General features: G+C 46.8%; 3 protein-coding genes across 4 annotated transcripts in view; 2 read left to right on the top strand and 1 right to left on the bottom strand.

Annotated features, from left to right (window-relative positions):
• ALDH18A1 (aldehyde dehydrogenase 18 family member A1) overlaps nucleotides 1-3,639 on the top strand; it is a 30,626-nt gene extending 26,987 nt beyond the window's left edge. For both annotated transcript variants that reach the window (XM_044298331.1, XM_044298330.1), the window contains exon 18: nucleotides 2,780-3,639. In XM_044298331.1, the coding sequence (XP_044154266.1) occupies nucleotides 2,780-2,961 (182 nt within the window). In that variant the 3' untranslated portion in view covers nucleotides 2,962-3,639. The remainder of the gene's footprint in view (nucleotides 1-2,779) is intronic.
• A 1,949-nt stretch (nucleotides 3,640-5,588) lies between these two features.
• Nucleotides 5,589-11,933, bottom strand: TEX36 (testis expressed 36). Its single transcript, XM_044299810.1, has 4 exons — nucleotides 11,606-11,933; nucleotides 8,972-9,094; nucleotides 7,564-7,644; nucleotides 5,589-5,942 (listed from the first exon to the last, which is right to left on the bottom strand). Exons 1-4 carry the CDS (start codon nucleotides 11,654-11,656, stop codon nucleotides 5,682-5,684), a joined length of 516 nt encoding a protein of 171 aa, XP_044155745.1. The 5' UTR covers nucleotides 11,657-11,933; the 3' UTR covers nucleotides 5,589-5,681.
• Nucleotides 11,934-12,450: 517 nt separating this feature from the next.
• Nucleotides 12,451-16,920, top strand: part of EDRF1 (erythroid differentiation regulatory factor 1) — a 96,038-nt gene continuing 91,568 nt past the window's right edge. The window contains exon 1 of the mRNA XM_044296441.1: nucleotides 12,451-12,620. Within this exon, the coding sequence (XP_044152376.1) occupies nucleotides 12,549-12,620 (72 nt within the window). The 5' untranslated portion in view covers nucleotides 12,451-12,548. The remainder of the gene's footprint in view (nucleotides 12,621-16,920) is intronic.

Below are 16,920 nucleotides of genomic sequence, written 5' to 3'. Positions count from 1 at the left end.
ATGTCCTGGACATACAGAAGGTTGGCATATGTTTGGCCATGGTGCTCCAGACCTCTATCATTCATGATGGTAGTAGGCGCTCTCCAGCCTTCCCTCCTGCCAACTCTGATGCAACCTTCACTAATACTATGGCTGAACCTGTTTCATCACTGAACACTATTGTTTGCCATTAGGCTTCAGCGAATCGAACTTCGGATCATAGATCCAAAGTCGATTCGTTCAAAAACTTAGTTTTTAATGCTGTCTCCGTAAAGCATTTTAAAAATGTATTGGCTCAGCGTAGGCAAAATTCTTATAGCGCGCGACTTCGGTAAATGACTTTTATTCCTATCTGCGTCTTTAAAAAAAAAACATTTTAAAATGGGAATCCTAAGTCTGCTTTGGGACCCAGGTAACAGCCAGCATCAAAGCCGACTTGGGATTCCTGTTTTGAAATATTTATTTATTTTAAAAGCTGATGGGAATATCGAAATCTCGCGCGACTTCGGCCAATACTAACTTTGCCTACGTTGAGCCAATACATTTGAATGCTATAAGGAAACAGCGTTAAAAACAAAGTTTCTGAATGAATCAACTTCGGATCTATAATCCGAAGCTTGATTCGCTCAAGCTTATTTGCCATTGATGGCCACGTACACCACCACCACCTCATATACCCTGTGACGAATACCACGCCTATGGGTAGGGTCCACCCCTCCTACTCTGGTGCTGGCAGCAAATGACCCATAAAACCCCTTAGGGCTCATAGCCCCAGATAAGAATGTTGCAGGAAGATGGTTCCGGGCTCAATTGATCCGCCTGGGTTCCAGCTACAACTAGCGTCCAAACATGGTACCATTAGTTGGTTTATTTGGGGAGATATGGATATCTCCCTTCCCTGGCATCCCATTCTCAAACAAAAACCATGGGCACGTTCATCGTGGCCAACGGGACACAAATATGTATCCGGTTTGCGCCTGCGATGGCTGGGAGATTTCATAATTACTTATTAAATGTAGGTGTCAAAATGTCTGGGAGGTATCATTGATCCTGGCAAGGGCTGATACCTCCTGCTGGGGGTTTTTTTCTGCAGGATCCGTGCTGTCTGACTGGAGGTGTGAAATGTAATCAAATGTGGCCTGCTAGGAGTTTTCTGCTATCTGGCTGCAGCTTTGAAGCTTGATTTCCTCTGCCACCTTTCAGCAAATGGTGGGTGTGAGGACATGGCTAACAGTAAATATTAATCCATATTCCTGACATACCCTGCTACAGAACCCAAAATATAGGGGGCGCCACCTTGGTTGTGTGATCATTGACCGAGCACCACTAGCAGTTTATACCCCCCACCCCCCCAAAAAAAAAAGAATTCCTAAGGAAACAGATAGTTGGATAGCTTGTCCAAGGCATTAAAGGATAACTGTCACATTTAGACCCTTATTTAAATTTTCATATATGTAGTTACTAATAACATGATATTCCAGAATCAGTTACTATTAGACTGACCTACCCCATATTTAATAAGATTCAGCCCTTAGCAACCAGTCTGCATAAAACTGCAATTTCACTATTCAGTTAAGATGGCCGCCACTGCCCTCACTAGCCAGTAACAATAGCCCCCAAAAGTGTCAGTAACCAGAGCCCTCCCCCTAAAGGGTTAATCTTCTGCAGCACAAAGGGGTCCTCTTACCACATGTTGCTTTCATTTATACACTGAGCAGACGGCAGATCTCCCTTCGCTGGTCTGCGCTGCTTCAACTCTGCATCCTCCAGCTCTGCTGAGTGAGGGAGCGTCTGCCAAGCGCAGGGACAGGGAGCAGTGCACACAGCCCAGTTGTGTGCAAGTGGCCTAAATGTAAGACTGTTAGTAAGTTGTCTTACATTTAGAAACAGCAGTGGATCTGCCAAAGTTATGTAGAGGCCTGGACCTCTTCATAACTCTGGTGGATCCACTGCCTGCCTGGTATAGGGCTTATTAAGACTCGCATCTAAAATGCCGGTCTTAATAAATGTGCCCCTAACTCTAGAAGTACCAAGCCTATTATGCCATTTATTGCCGGCAGGAATTTTATTTGAATGTTTTTTAATTGCCGCATAGAGAATGTTCAAGTCAATGGTTTTGTTAAAGAGTTAGGCCTCTTTCACAGGGGCGAGTTTTCCCGCGCGGGTTGAACGCATTGCACCCGAACTGAATCCGGACCCATTCATTTCTATGGGGCTGTGCACATGAGCGGTGATTTTCACGCATCACTTGTGTGTTGCGTGAAAATCGTAGCAAGTTCTATTTTGTGCGTTTTTCACGCAATGCAAGCCCCATAGATCTGAATGGGGCTGCATGAAAATCGCAAGCAAGTGTGGATGCGGTGCGATTTTCACGCACGGTTGCTAGGAGACGGTCGTGCAATTGGGTACCTACTTGCGCGGGTTTGCCGCAACGCATCCGGACCTTATCAGGACACGCTCGTGTGAAGGAGGCCTTACTCCGGGCATGGTGCGAACCTATGGAGGTTACTCTTTTACTTAGTACTTATCCTGCCTCGCTCGCCCTGTTGCATGCTGTGGGCTTTTCCGTCAGGGTCCCAAACGGATACAGCAGCTTCTTTTCCTATTTGGCTGCATTATAGTCTAAGTAGCCTAACAGGAAATGTGCCAATATCTGGGCAGAACAGGTATCCGACAATGCAGTGGGGACGGCCACATTGAGGGGGGGTAAGTACTATGTAAAAAAAAGCTTCCCTCCACAGATAGGCACCATGTTGGACAAAATTACTGACTCCATATTAATGTTTTTCTACTGTCATAGGAGCAGAAGTTGGCATCAGCACAGCTAGGATCCATGCCCGGGGGCCAGTGGGTATAGAGGGACTTCTTACCACCAAGTGGTTGCTGCGGGGCGAGAATCACGTGGTGTCGGACTTCTCTGAACAAGGAAGCATGAAGTATCTACACGAGAACCTTCCCGTACCACAGAGTAACATTAGCTAGAATCCAAATTGACCTCAGTACAGACCACGTCTAGTGTCAGGAACCACCAAGCAGTCACTATGCTGACAGGTGGGCAGAGGCCGTGTCCTCCTATGTGAGATAAAGAAACTATGCACATCAATGAAATACCAGAGACCCCAGTTTATCCCGAACCTTCACAATGCACTGGATGTGCCCCAAGACCCATGCGCTCCAGCCGCCGATGGTAGTAGGTCCCGTTAGCTTTTAATTCTGCACAGTAATGTATCGGTCAGTGACTAGCACTTGCAGGGCTCGTGGTGTAGAGCACCTGATGGTTTTACGGTTATCAAATGGAAGTCCATAAAGCTTAAGCTGGAAATCAATTTTAAGTGTCCTCAGACTCCAGCCGACCCGGCTTCTGGATAGAAAATCTTTAATTTAGCAGTGATCCGGCTAATATAATACCGACGATCCAGATGAGAAGACGGGCCAGTGTCGGCAAATCTAAAACGGATCCCTTGCAATGCTTTATGGACTCATCTTCTCGGGGCATCTGAAAATATTATTTCATTTGTTTTCAGTTCCTAAAATATTTTTGGTACTTTTTTTTTTTTGCTTTTAAAATTCCTAATTTTGTACAGTTGGTTCTTTGTGACTGAACAATTAAGAAAATTATGAAATGTTTGATTCCACTTAATAAATTTGTCAAACACTTTAGTGAAATCTCATGTCTTCGTTCACTGCACTTATATAATATGTAGTTATCACTGTCTTACATATTCCACAGCGCTTTACAGACATTATCATCGTGCTGTCCACAATGGGGCTCACAATCTAAGCCCTATCAATGTGTCTTTGGAGTGTGGGAGGAAACCCATACAAACTCCATGCAGATGTGCCCTCGGTCGAACGCAAACCTAGGACCCCAGCGCTGCAAGGCACCAGTGCTAACCACTGAGTCACCGTGCTTCCTAACCTAAGGATTTGGGGGCACTATATCTCCTTATGAAGAGCGCCTGAACAGCGTGTGGAGTCTTATAGACCAGACCAGACAGTGCTCCTCCTGGAATTCTGGGAAGGGGGTATGCAAATGAGCTCTCAGCAAATCCAGGTCATGTCTCAAGGCCTGTTTAAAAGGTTCATCATTGACCTTAAAGGGGTTCTGCACCTTCATTTAACTGATGATCTATCCTCTGGATAGATCATCAGCTTCTGATCGGCGGGGGTCTGACACCCGGGACCCCCGCCGATCAGCTGTTTGAGAAGGCAGCGGCGCTCCAGCAGTGCCGCGGCCTTCTCGCTGTTTACCGCAGGCCCGGTGACGTCACGACTAGTATCACTGGCCTGGGCGGGGCTAAGCTCTATTCAAGTGAACAGAGCTTAGCTGCACCCACTCTAGTTGATACAAGTCGTGACGTCAGTGGGCGGGCGGCCCGGTGGTAAACAGTGAGAACTATACGTCAATCTGCTCAGCTCCTCCTGCTCTATAACCTGCTCCCTGCAGCTCAGACACCATGTTTTAAGGGGTTGTCTCTCACTTCAGCAGATGGTATTTATCATGTAGAGAAAGTAAATACAAGGCACTTACTAATGTATTGTGATTCTCCATATTGTCTCCTTTGTTGGCTTCATTCATTTCTCCATCACATTATGCTCGTTTCCATAGTTACAACCACCCTGTAATCCAGCAGCGGTGGTTGTGCTCGCACACTATAGGAAAAAGCACCGGCCTCTCTGGTGGCCAGGACTGTGGGAACGAGTTAAGCACACATTCGCAGCAGCTCCCTGACTCCTCCTATCCGCAATGCAGCGGCGGCCATAACCCTTGGACACGAGCAGTGTATAATGTGATGAAAAAGTGAATCCAGCCAGCAAAGGAGGCAATATGGAGTGGTGTGAAACCACTCTTTAACCCTGGGTTCACACCTGAGCGTTTTACAGCGCGTTCAAACGCGCTGTAAAACGCTTAAGACATGAAAACCAATGCTTCCCTATGGGAAGGGTTCACACCTGGGCGTTTTACAGCGCGTACGAACGCGCTGTAAAACGCCCGACGCTCAAACAAGTACTTGAGCTTCTTTGGGGCGTTTTGACGCGCGTTTGTGGCCATAGGACACTGCAGTCAATGACACAAACGCGCGTCAAACGCGCGTTTACTATTACAAAAAACGCGCATAAAAACGCGCGACAAAAACGCGCGTTTGAGGAACGCTTAGGTGTGAACCCAGGGTTAAGAGTAAATTATTAGTGATGCAGAAGATGTACAGGATGTGCCTAAATGTGACGGGGTGGTCACTAATAATGAGTGCCTAAATATTGCTGCCATATGTGCCCCAAGCTGTGAGCCCTATAGTGACTACCCGCTGGTGGGGCAGTGGAATGAATAGGGTGCTGCTGTATGAAGAATAGTAATGAAAGATGTCTCAACTGGAACACCACTGTCCCCAATGAATCTACCACCGTGGCCAGCTGATTGTTGTGGGCCGGTTACTGGGAAGTGAAAGGTTATGGGTGGTGGGCGACGCTCTGGGTGGTTTCATTAGGGGAAGTAGTTTTTCACTGCAACCATGTAGAACAAGGCTGCCCCAGGTCTGCTAAACATTTCTATCTGCTCTCTGGTTCTTAGAGTCCAGGTCACAGAGGAAAGTAAAGAGCAGGAAAGCATGACGCTTCTATAGTTTATTTCCCAGTAATGATATCTATATCCTATAGCGGTTGTATTGTATATCACATCCTTGATCTCCTTTTAGGCCTCATCACTAAACACTGCGATAATCTGCAAACCACATAAAACGGTTCTCGGGGACGTCCCTCATGTAAGCGGACCTCTCATGGTGGTGTTTGGGATATCTTCTACAGAATGGCCTCTCTGTGTCTTGCCCTCCGCTGTAAGAAGTTTGGTGATTTGTAAAACCGTCCCAGTAACTTGTCACTCGAGGCGGTTGGTCGTGGCATGAAAGGTTAAAGTTTCGAGAACTGTGCTGTCTTCTTTCAACTGGAGTTTTTTTTCGTCCGAGACCCTGAAGTATTGAAGACAGAAGTGTTTACCGGCATAAATATTAACGTCTCTGTCCAGTGTAACGGAATAAAGAATCTCCCCCCCCCCCTCCAGTCCTTGGTTGGTACAACCCTCATGGTAGAGACTGCCTGCTTGAATCAGTGCTGAGGCTGCTGTAATCACAGGACTTTACAAGCCACCAAGTTCTTTCTACAGAAAAGTTAAACATTTAGCATCTTTCTTAGGGCTCATGCACACAAACAAATTTTCTTTCCGCTTCCGTTCCGTTTTTTTTTTGTGGACCGTATGCGGAACCGTTTACTTCAATGGGTCCGCAAAAACAACGGAAGGTACTCCGCCTGCATTCCGTTCCGCAAAAAAGTAGTACATGTCCTATTATTGTCTGCAAATCACGGTCTAAGGCCCCATTCAAGTCAATGGGTCCGCAAAAAATACAGAACGCACACGGAACACATCTGTATTTTGCGGATCCATACTGTAGAAATGCTATGCCCAGCCCATATTGCTCATGTGTTTGGTGATTGATAAGTTACTGTTTCCTATCCGCAAAAAACGGATCCCATACGAATATGTTTTGTGGAATAACGGAACGAAAAAAAATAAAACTCAGATACGGAACAAAGGATCCGTAAAAACGGACCGCAAAACAACAACGATTGTGTGCATGAGCCCTTAGAAACATGTAAGTAGGAATGTTTGATAATTTGTACTGATGAAATTAAAATGTTCTGTGCAGTATTAATCGCTTACCTGAGCCTTCAGGACACAGAAGTCGCGGATGAAAACAATAAAAATGCTGAAACCCATTCACACGAAAAATGGGCATGTGACTGATTTATTTATTTTTTTTAACAGCCATCACACATGTATTTTATGAACAATGGTAGTCTATGGGATTATTCACACAGCAGTTTTTTCGACGGCCTGTGAATAACGGACGTAAAAAATATATACATTTTCTATATTGTCCGTTTTCACTTACCAACAGCCTCCATACAATTGAAAGGGACTGTTTTTGACATCCGTTGATAGTTTATCAGTTTATCTGTTTTTAACGGATGTTAACCTTAGGGTACAGTCACACAACAGCGAAGTAGAAAAAAAAAAAGTCTGTTAAAAACGGATAAACTGTCCGTTATAAATGGATGTTTTTTCAGTGATGCCGCAAGAAACGGAAGCCTCCTGTGTGCCTTCCGCAAATGGGTGACCAAATGATTTCAATGGGGTCCGTCTGGCCGTCAAAATGACCAAAAATAGTATATGTCCTATTTTTTGATGGCTGCGATTCACTGGCTATAAAAAAAAAAAAATCGGCCATGTGAATAGCCCCATAGACTGCAATTGTTCTGAAAAGAACTGGTAAGGGCTGTTAAAAAAAAAAAAAAAACTGCCACGGCGTGGCCTTTTTCCAGTGCTGTGTGAATGTAGTCTTAGTTAATGGCCCTGCCTGGTGATGTCTTTGAGGCTGGGTTTCCATGTTCATTATTTTTTGTTATAGAGTTTTGGAAGCCAAAAAGACGCGAAGACTCGGCGCCGTGACTCTCTCCCTCAGAACATCTAGTGCCGCCCTGGAGCATGGATGGGTAACTGCAGCTGTTAACGGCTTGCCTGTATATACTTACAGAATCCAGGTATTCTCCGGCCCCCTGTGTCAGATTCCTGTTGTCATGTGCAGAGAAAGGGAAGCCATTCTGCAGTTCATTCTGTAATGAAATCCATTTAGTAAAGGGCTCACTCCATCCCCGGACACTGAAGATGATAATACATAGAACGTAGCTAAGGTCTGCTCCCTAGCCCCCCCCCCCCCCATCCTCCGCCCGCAGGGGGGGGGGTGCAGGATCGGGCAATAATAGTGAACCTAAGGGACTCTATGCCCCTCCTTCCTCTGTGCGGGCTCTAGGTTCACAAATCTGTGTCAACACTTGCGGCAGAGAGATCCGGCAGGCAGTTCCGTCGCCGGATCTTCCGGCCGGATCAGGCAAAACGTATGCCAACTGATGGCATTAGTAAGACTGATCAGGATCATGATCAGTCTTAAAAATGCATTGAAATGTTGGATTCGTCTTTCCGGTGTCATCCGGCAAAACGGATCCGGCATTTACTTTTTTCAACTTTTTTTCAGTCTGCACATGCGCAGACCGGAAGGCCGTATACGGCACTAATACATTCCTATAGAAAAAATGCCCGATCCGGCAATCAGACATGTCTTCAGTTTTTTTCGCCGGAGACAAAATCGTAGCATGCTACGGTTTTCTCTTTTGCCTGATCAGTCAAAACGACTGAACTGAAGGCATCCTGAACGGATTGCTCTCAATTCACAATGCATGGGGATAAAACTGATCAGTTCTTTTCCGGATTTGAGTCCCTAGGACGGAACTCAGCACCGGAAAAGAAAAACGCTAGTGTGAAAGTACCCTAACCTGGAGGGGCGACTGGTAACTCAGCTGAGATTTCAGCTCTGGAGCTTTCAGACTTGTGAATAAAACTCTGAAAATAATATTTGGTACAAAGTAAGTAACATTATGTATTAACAAAGTTACTCCACTTTATGTGTAGATTGATAAACACGACTGAGCAATTATTAATTAAAAATAAGAACAAACGTCAAAAGATTAGGAAAGAAAAATCATCTTTATAGTGACATTAGATAGATAGATACAGGATAGATAGATACCGTAGATAGATAGATAAATAGACAGACACAGGATAGATACGTAGATAGATAAATAGACACTAAATAGACAGACACAGGATAGATAGATACGTAGATAGATAGATAAATAGACAGACACAGGATAGATACGTAGACAGACACAGGATAGATAGATACGTAGATAGATAGATAAATAGACAGACACAGGATAGATACGTAGATAGATAGATAAATAGACAGACACAGGATAGATACGTAGACAGACACAGGATAGATAGATACGTAGATAGATAGATAAATAGACAGACACAGGATAGATACGTAGATAGATAGATAAATAGACAGACACAGGATAGATAGATAGATACGTAGATTACCCTGTCACGGGTGCTGCACAGAAGGGGCAGTCTGGCCTCTCTCCACGGAGCTGTTCTCGCCCGGTGAAGCGTCTCCTCGGTGCTGCTCATCGGCAGTTTATTATTGACATCAATGTGGGGGAACTACAGAAATACAACATACAGAAGAGCGGTTTATAGATTCTGATTGATCTCCAGAAAATATAAGACTGTGTTCACATCTGTGTCATAGACTCCTTTCACTGACTGCAAGCAGTGGTGTTCTTCCTATCAAAATGACAGAACCCAGTGTACCCCATTATAAGTCACTAATATCAGTGGATCCAGCACTGATGGAAACCAGTACACAGACGTAGACAGCACCCCTCCACCCGGAAAAGCTGGGTGACACCAATATCAGCACCTCTCCACCTGGAAAAGCTGGGTGACACCAATATCAGCACCTCTCCACCCGGAAAAGCTGGGTGACACCCAATATCAGCACCTCTCCACCTGGAAAAGCTGGGTGACACCAATATCAGCACCTCTCCACCTGGAAAAGCTGGGTGACACCAATATCAGCACCTCTCCACCTGGAAAAGCTGGGTGACACCAATATCAGCACCTCTCCACCTGGAAAAGCTGGGTGACACCAATATCAGCACCTCTCCACCTGGAAAAGCTGGGTGACACCAATATCAGCACCTCTCCACCTGGAAAAGCTGGGTGACACCAATATCAGCACCTCTCCACCTGGAAAAGCTGGGTGACACTAATATCAGCACCCCTCCACTCGGAAAAGCTGGGTGACACCAATATCAGCACCCATCCACCCGGAAAAGCTGGGTGACACCAATATCAGCACCTCTCCACCCGGAAAAGCTGGGTGACACTAATATCAGCACCCCTCCACCCGGAAAAGCTGGGTGACACCCAATATCAGCACCTCTCCACCTGGAAAAGCTGGGTGACACCAATATCAGCACCTCTCCACCTGGAAAAGCTGGGTGACACCAATATCAGCACCTCTCCACCTGGAAAAGCTGGGTGACACTAATATCAGCACCCCTCCACTCGGAAAAGCTGGGTGACACCAATATCAGCACCCATCCACCCGGAAAAGCTGGGTGACACCAATATCAGCACCTCTCCACCCGGAAAAGCTGGGTGACACTAATATCAGCACCCCTCCACCCGGAAAAGCTGGGTGACACCCAATATCAGCACCTCTCCACCTGGAAAAGCTGGGTGACACCAATATCAGCACCTCTCCACCTGGAAAAGCTGGGTGACACCAATATCAGCACCTCTCCACCTGGAAAAGCTGGGTGACACTAATATCAGCACCCCTCCACCTGGAAAAGCTGGGTGACACTAATATCAGCACCCCTCCACTCGGAAAAGCTGGGTGACACCAATATCAGCACCCATCCACCCGGAAAAGCTGGGTGACACCAATATCAGCACCTCTCCACCCGGAAAAGCTGGGTGACACTAATATCAGCACCCCTCCACCTGGAAAAGCTGGGTGACACCCAATATCAGCACCTCTCCACCTGGAAAAGCTGGGTGACACCAATATCAGCACCCCTCCACTCGGAAAAGCTGGGTGACACCAATATCAGCACCCATCCACCCGGAAAAGCTGGGTGACACCAATATCAGCACCTCTCCACCCGGAAAAGCTGGGTGACACTAATATCAGCACCCCTCCACCCGGAAAAGCTGGGTGACACCCAATATCAGCACCTCTCCACCTGGAAAAGCTGGGTGACACTAATATCAGCACCCCTCCACTCGGAAAAGCTGGGTGACACCAATATCAGCACCCCTCCACCCGGAAAAGCTGGGTGACACCAATATCAGCACCTCTCCACCTGGAAAAGCTGGGTGACACTAATATCAGCACCCCTCCACCCGGAAAAGCTGGGTGACACCCAATATCAGCACCTCTCCACCTGGAAAAGCTGGGTGACACTAATATCAGCACCCCTCCACTCGGAAAAGCTGGGTGACACCAATATCAGCACCCCTCCACCTGGAAAAGCTGGGTGACACCCAATATCAGCACCCCTCCACCTGGAAAAGCTGGGTGACACTAATATCAGCACCCCTCCACCCGGAAAAGCTGGGTGACACTAATATCAGCACCCCTCCACCCGGAAAAGCTGGGTGACACTAATATCAGCACCTCTGCACCTGGAAAAGCTGGGTGACACTAATATCAGCACCCCTCCACTCGGAAAAGCTGGGTGACACCAATATCAGCACCCCTCCACCCGGAAAAGCTGGGTGACACCAATATCAGCACCCCTCCACCTGGAAAAGCTGGGTGACACCAATATCAGCACCTCTCCACCCGGAAAAGCTGGGTGACACCAATATCAGCTCCTCTCCACCCGGAAAAGCTGGGTGACACCAATATCAGCACCTCTCCTTTCCGGGTGGAGGGGTGCTGTGTCTGTCTATCTATTTATCTATCTACGGTATCTATCTATCCTGTATCTAACTATCTATCCTGTATCTTATCTTAATCTGGCAAGTTCTGCAACATTAAAACATCTGGGTCGGCTTTCCCATATACACACATATCTAGACAAACAGCAGCACAGAGGATTTCAGTTGCCTGTATTAATTATTCAGGTTATACTGTGATCCCCATAGGATTCTTCTTACCCAGATCCCCTCCTTTTCAGTTGGAGGATTGCACAGCCGTCCTTTAGGCATTGTCCTCCTCCCCTGTGCTGACCAGATGTATGAATTAATCCCTGCTCATACACTCATGGGCATGGCTGTCTCCCTGCAGATTAGCCCCGTGTGTCCTCACAGCTGTCTAGTCTCCAGGGAGCGTCTGAAGTTTCTACGGTACCATAGCAACATTGACCTAAAACTATACTTCCGGTCGGCAAACAAGGATACTTCTTATTTTATAATAAGTCTCCAGATCAGGCGCCATTTTGTCGTAGCCTGCACGCGAACAACACAAATCTACCAACAGAGTTGTGCTCTTGCGTATCCCCTCCTCTCTGTGGTAACGGCGAGCTATACCTTGCGAAAAGTCTATACCGGAAGTGACTTGGCCGCACAGGAATCAGCTGGAATTATTGCAGTGCCGCGCGTGCGCACTTAGGGGTATAGAGATTTTGCGGCGCAAAATGTTGCATCAGATCTCCCTACCCCTAAGAGCGCAGGCGCCCACAAATCATCCTTACCGCAGAGCTGAGTGCTGGATACCGAGGTCACCAGTCGCCTGCGCACTCAGGGGTAGGGAGATCTGATGCAACATTTTGCGCTGCAAAATCTCTATACCCCTAAGTGCGGACGCGCGGCGCCGCAATGATTCTTTGCTAAGCCGGTGGATGTGCGCTTGCGCAGCGCACACCTTCCTCCAGCTGATTCCTGTGCGGGTATAGAGATCTGGCAGAACACCGTCCCTCTGCTCTCTATGGTATCGGGAGGACTGTCTGGTCTTCCAGTCCTGATCTTCGATGCGTGTGGTGGGCGGGGTTAGGACTGGGCTACTTCCGGTTATTGGTACCCGGTGGTCTGGAAGTTTCTGGTGACAGCCTGTGTGCGGCGGAGGACGCGTCTTGGATGGTGACGGGCGGCTGCGGACGGGATGGAGGGCGACACTGACCTCACGGGGAGCGGAGGCGACATGAAGCCCCCCTGTGAGGAGGGCGCGGAGCAGGTACCGCGGCAGGCTGCTTGTGTTGACATGTGTGCGCTGTAGGTGCACGTACCTTCTGCCGTCCAGAATAAGGGCGACCCCCACCATGTGCCAGCACAGCGCCCCCTATGGCTCTGGCACATTACTCCCCCAGTCAGTGCCAGCGGGGCAGTTACCAGTGACATCCCCCCAGGGTCCCTTTATCAGCACGTGCAGCCGGGGATACAGTGTATCAGATGCCTGCAGGCTGTGTCCATAGGGCAGGACTGACGGGTCCACGTTCTGAGGAATCTGTGTTATATCTGAAATCCTGACTGAATCCCGAAGCTCAAGTGTGAACAGGGGCGTATAAATAATGCATTGTGTATCTTACAGACAATGTGTGAGGTCAGACATTGTATGTAACGCCTGAAATACTGTCTTCTAGAGGTTGTCGCAGAGCGCCATGAGAGCACCCCCGTAGAGCGCCATGAGAGCACCCCCAATACAATGACACCATAAGGTCACCCCACGCCAAGAGCTTTAAGATCACCCCCATACAATGCCATGAGAGCATCCCCATTCAGTGCCAACACCATAAAGTCACGCCAAGAGCCATGAGAGCACCCCCATACAGCGGCAGTGCCATAAGATCCCCCCCCCCATACCACCACAGCTACATGAGATCCAGCACCATAGCCGTAAGAGCACCCCCATAGAGGGACAGCGCCATAAGAGCACCCCCATAGAGGGACAGCGCCATAAGAGCACCCCCATAGAGGGACAGCGCCATAAGAGCACCCCCATAGAGGGACAGCGCCATAAGAGCACCCCCATAGAGGGACAGCGCCATAAGAGCACCCCCATAGAGGGACAGCTCCATGAGAGCACCCCCAATACGACACAATAAGATCACCCCCATACAGTGCCATGAGAGCATCCCCATACAGTGCCAACACCATAAGGTCACCTCACGCCAAGAGCCATAAGATCACCCCATAGAGCGCCATGAGAGCATCCCCATACAGCGCCATAGCCTTAAGACCACCCGCATAGAGAGACAGCGCCATAGCACATGTAAGGACACTCCTGGTCTCTCTCTCTTGTTTTGCAGTCGCTGTGCTGCGGTATCAGCTTGTCCATTAACAATGCACTTTTACAGGTGAAACATGAAAATTTTAAAGGTCGTGCAAAAGTTTATTTATTTCAGTAATGCAACTTAAAATGAGAATATTGTGAAAAGGTTCAATATTCTAGGCTCTAAGTGTCGCACTCTGGTCAGCTAATTAATCCATACCCCCTGAGCAAAGGGGACCTCAAAATTGTGACTTTGGGGTTTCATCAGCTGTAAGCCATAATCATCCAAATTATAACAAATAAAGGCTTGAAATATCTCACTTTGCATCTAATGAGTCTCTCTCATATGTTAGTTTCACCTTTTAAGGGTTTTTTCACACTAGCGTTTTTCTTTTCCGGTATTGAGTTCCATCCTAGGGGCTCAATATCGGAAAAGAACTGATCAGTTTTATCCTAATGCATTCTGAATGGAGAAGATCTGTTCAGGATGCATCATGATTAGTGTTGAGCGAACTTGTGTTTTAGGTTCGGCGTCTAAAGTTCGGGTTATCGAAGAATTGCGTTATGGACCGTGGTAGCGGAATCCATAACGCGATTCTTCGATAACCTGAACTTTAGATGCCGAACTTAAAACACAAGTTCGCTCATCGAAGAATCGCGTTATGGATTCCGCTACCACATCCATAACGCAATTCTTCGATAACCCGAACTTTAGACACCGAATGTAAAACACAAGTTTGCTCAACACTAATCGGGACGTCTTCAGTTCAGTCTTTTTGACTGTTCAGGACGGAGATAAAACCGCAGCATGCTATGGTTTTATCTCCTGCCCCAAAAAAATAAACACTTGCCTGAATGCTGGATATGGCATTTTTTTCCCATAGGAATGTATTAGTGCCGGATCCGAATAAAAAAAATAAAAACAAATCTGTTTGTCCATATGACAGACGGATCCGGTATTGCAATGCATTTGTGAGATGGATCCGCACCCGGATCAGTCTACAAATGCTGTCCGGTTGCATGCAGATTGCCTTAGGCTCCTTTCACACTAGCGTTCGGGTGTCCGCTTGTGAGCTCCGTTTGAAGGGGCTCACAAGCGGCCCCGAACGCATCCGTCCAGCCCTAATGCTTTCTGAGTGGACGCGGATCCGCTCAGACTGCATCAGTCTGGCAGCGTTCAGCCTCCGCTCCGCTCAGCAAGCTGCTTGCAGCGATTGGGTGTCCGCCTGGCCGTGCGGAGGCAAGCGGATCCGTCCAGACTTACAATGTAAGTCAATGGGGACGGATCCGTTTGAATATGACACACTATGGCTCAATTTTCAAACTGATCCATCCCCCATTGACTTTCAATGAAAGTCCGGACGGATCCGTCTGAGGCTACTTTCACACTTAAATTTTTTTTTACAATATAATTCAGACGGATCCGTTCTGAACGGATCCACCGTTTGCATTATATGAGCGGATCAGTCTCAGACGGATCCGCTCTGAACGCAAGTGTGAAAGTAGCCTTATCCGACAGTTCCGGCGGAGGAAAACTGCCTGCCGGATCGCTCTGCCGCAAGTGTTATAGTACCCTAAGTTGCATTGCTGAAATAAATGAACTTTGCACGATATAAAATTTTTTCGAGTTTCACCTGTATAAGCTGTAGACTTTGGCCCTGATTAACCATACCTTCACTCCCGAATTTTAGGACTTTTGCGACTTTTTGCATGTTTACACCACTTGCTCCAGTTTTGTAATGTGGATGGAAACGTGGGCGTGGTTAGCTATGTTAATTAGTTTCACTCCAGATTTATCATTGAGAATTTTTGTAAAAAGTTGCAAAAAAGTCGCAATCGCACTCCGAGAGGAGGGTGGAGTAGGAAAACTGGAGGGGCTTCTCTAGAAAGAAGTGTTGGGTCTAAGGATAAAACAAATTTACCAAGTAACCTGTGACGTCTGATAAATGTGGCATAAAGTGCTCCAACACAGACTCAAACAAAACTGACTTCAAATTTTCCCCTCATGATAAAATTCCCCCTATAGGTTTAGTGTGCTAATGTCAGCAGACCCTAACTAGCCTATTTGCACCTGCTCCTAGAGGCTCAGTTCGTCCACCTCTTTCAACACCCTTGTTCACTTGATTGACAGGGCCAGGCCAGCGTTGGTCTCCTCCTGCCTGCGAAATCTCGCGCCTGCGCCGTCCCAATCAGTATTCAGCACAGGCACAGTGAGTGAAGGAAGCTCGCCGGCTGCTGGCTTCCTCACTGCGCCTGCGCTGAATACAGCCGGCATCGCAGAGAAGAGGGAGGAGAGAGCGGTGACGTCGCTGGATCCTCTTATGTGGTAAGTATTTGCCTAATATTCCCACTGATATCACCAATGATCAGAGGGGCATTAGAAGAATAAATCTTTTATACAAAAAGCATTCTACCAATAATTATATTTATGACCACTATATCACCAACGAATCAAATTAATTTGGCCACCAGATTATATATATATATATATATATATATATATATATATATATATATATATATATATATATATATATATATATATCTCTCTATCTCTATCTCCCGGGTGCAGATCCTGATGTTCCTGGACAGGAATCCAATAGATAGAAAAAACAAAAAAGGCAGCACTCCAGAAATGTGAAAAAAACGGATCCCTTTATTCCACCTCTGCAACGTTTCAGCTGCTCAACGCAGTTTTTATCAAGGAATGACCACAAGTGCGTCTCACATATAAATACTCAGTGCACATGGGAACAAGATAACCGAAACATGATTGATGTCATAATACAAAGCATGAGTGATAGAAGTAATATAGTAATACAAATACATGATTCAAACATATAATCCCAATCATTGTCACCATATAGTTAATGAAGTGTCTAAGTGCATTAAAGTGATCAGTGACATAAAATTCAAAATCGATCAAATATATATCTATCTATATCCATGATTGTGGTGATTAATACAAAAGTGTACACCTGTGAATTTAATAAAATAGCTCATTTGGATGTGATGAAGGAGTTTGTCAGGTCCACAGACTCACAGTTGTATTGATCAGGATAGCGTCCAGTACGCGCGCGCCGGCATTCCCAGTAACATGTGGGAATCGAGGAGGGAGGAAGCAGCATCAGGCTCTACATTGCGCATGTGCCGGAAAAGTCAGCGTCACGCGCGCCATTTGCCAACAGAAACTAAGAGCAGGATCATGCTCAAGAGGTAACTGTGCCCATGCCCAAATACTGCTGGAATCAGAGAATCGGCTAGA

Source organism: Bufo gargarizans, chromosome 6 (assembly GCF_014858855.1).
Source record: "Bufo gargarizans isolate SCDJY-AF-19 chromosome 6, ASM1485885v1, whole genome shotgun sequence".
Classification (NCBI taxonomy): Eukaryota; Metazoa; Chordata; class Amphibia; order Anura; family Bufonidae; genus Bufo; species Bufo gargarizans.
The sequence above is the reverse complement of the archived record's forward strand: the minus strand, read 5'-3'. Positions and strand labels throughout refer to the sequence as shown.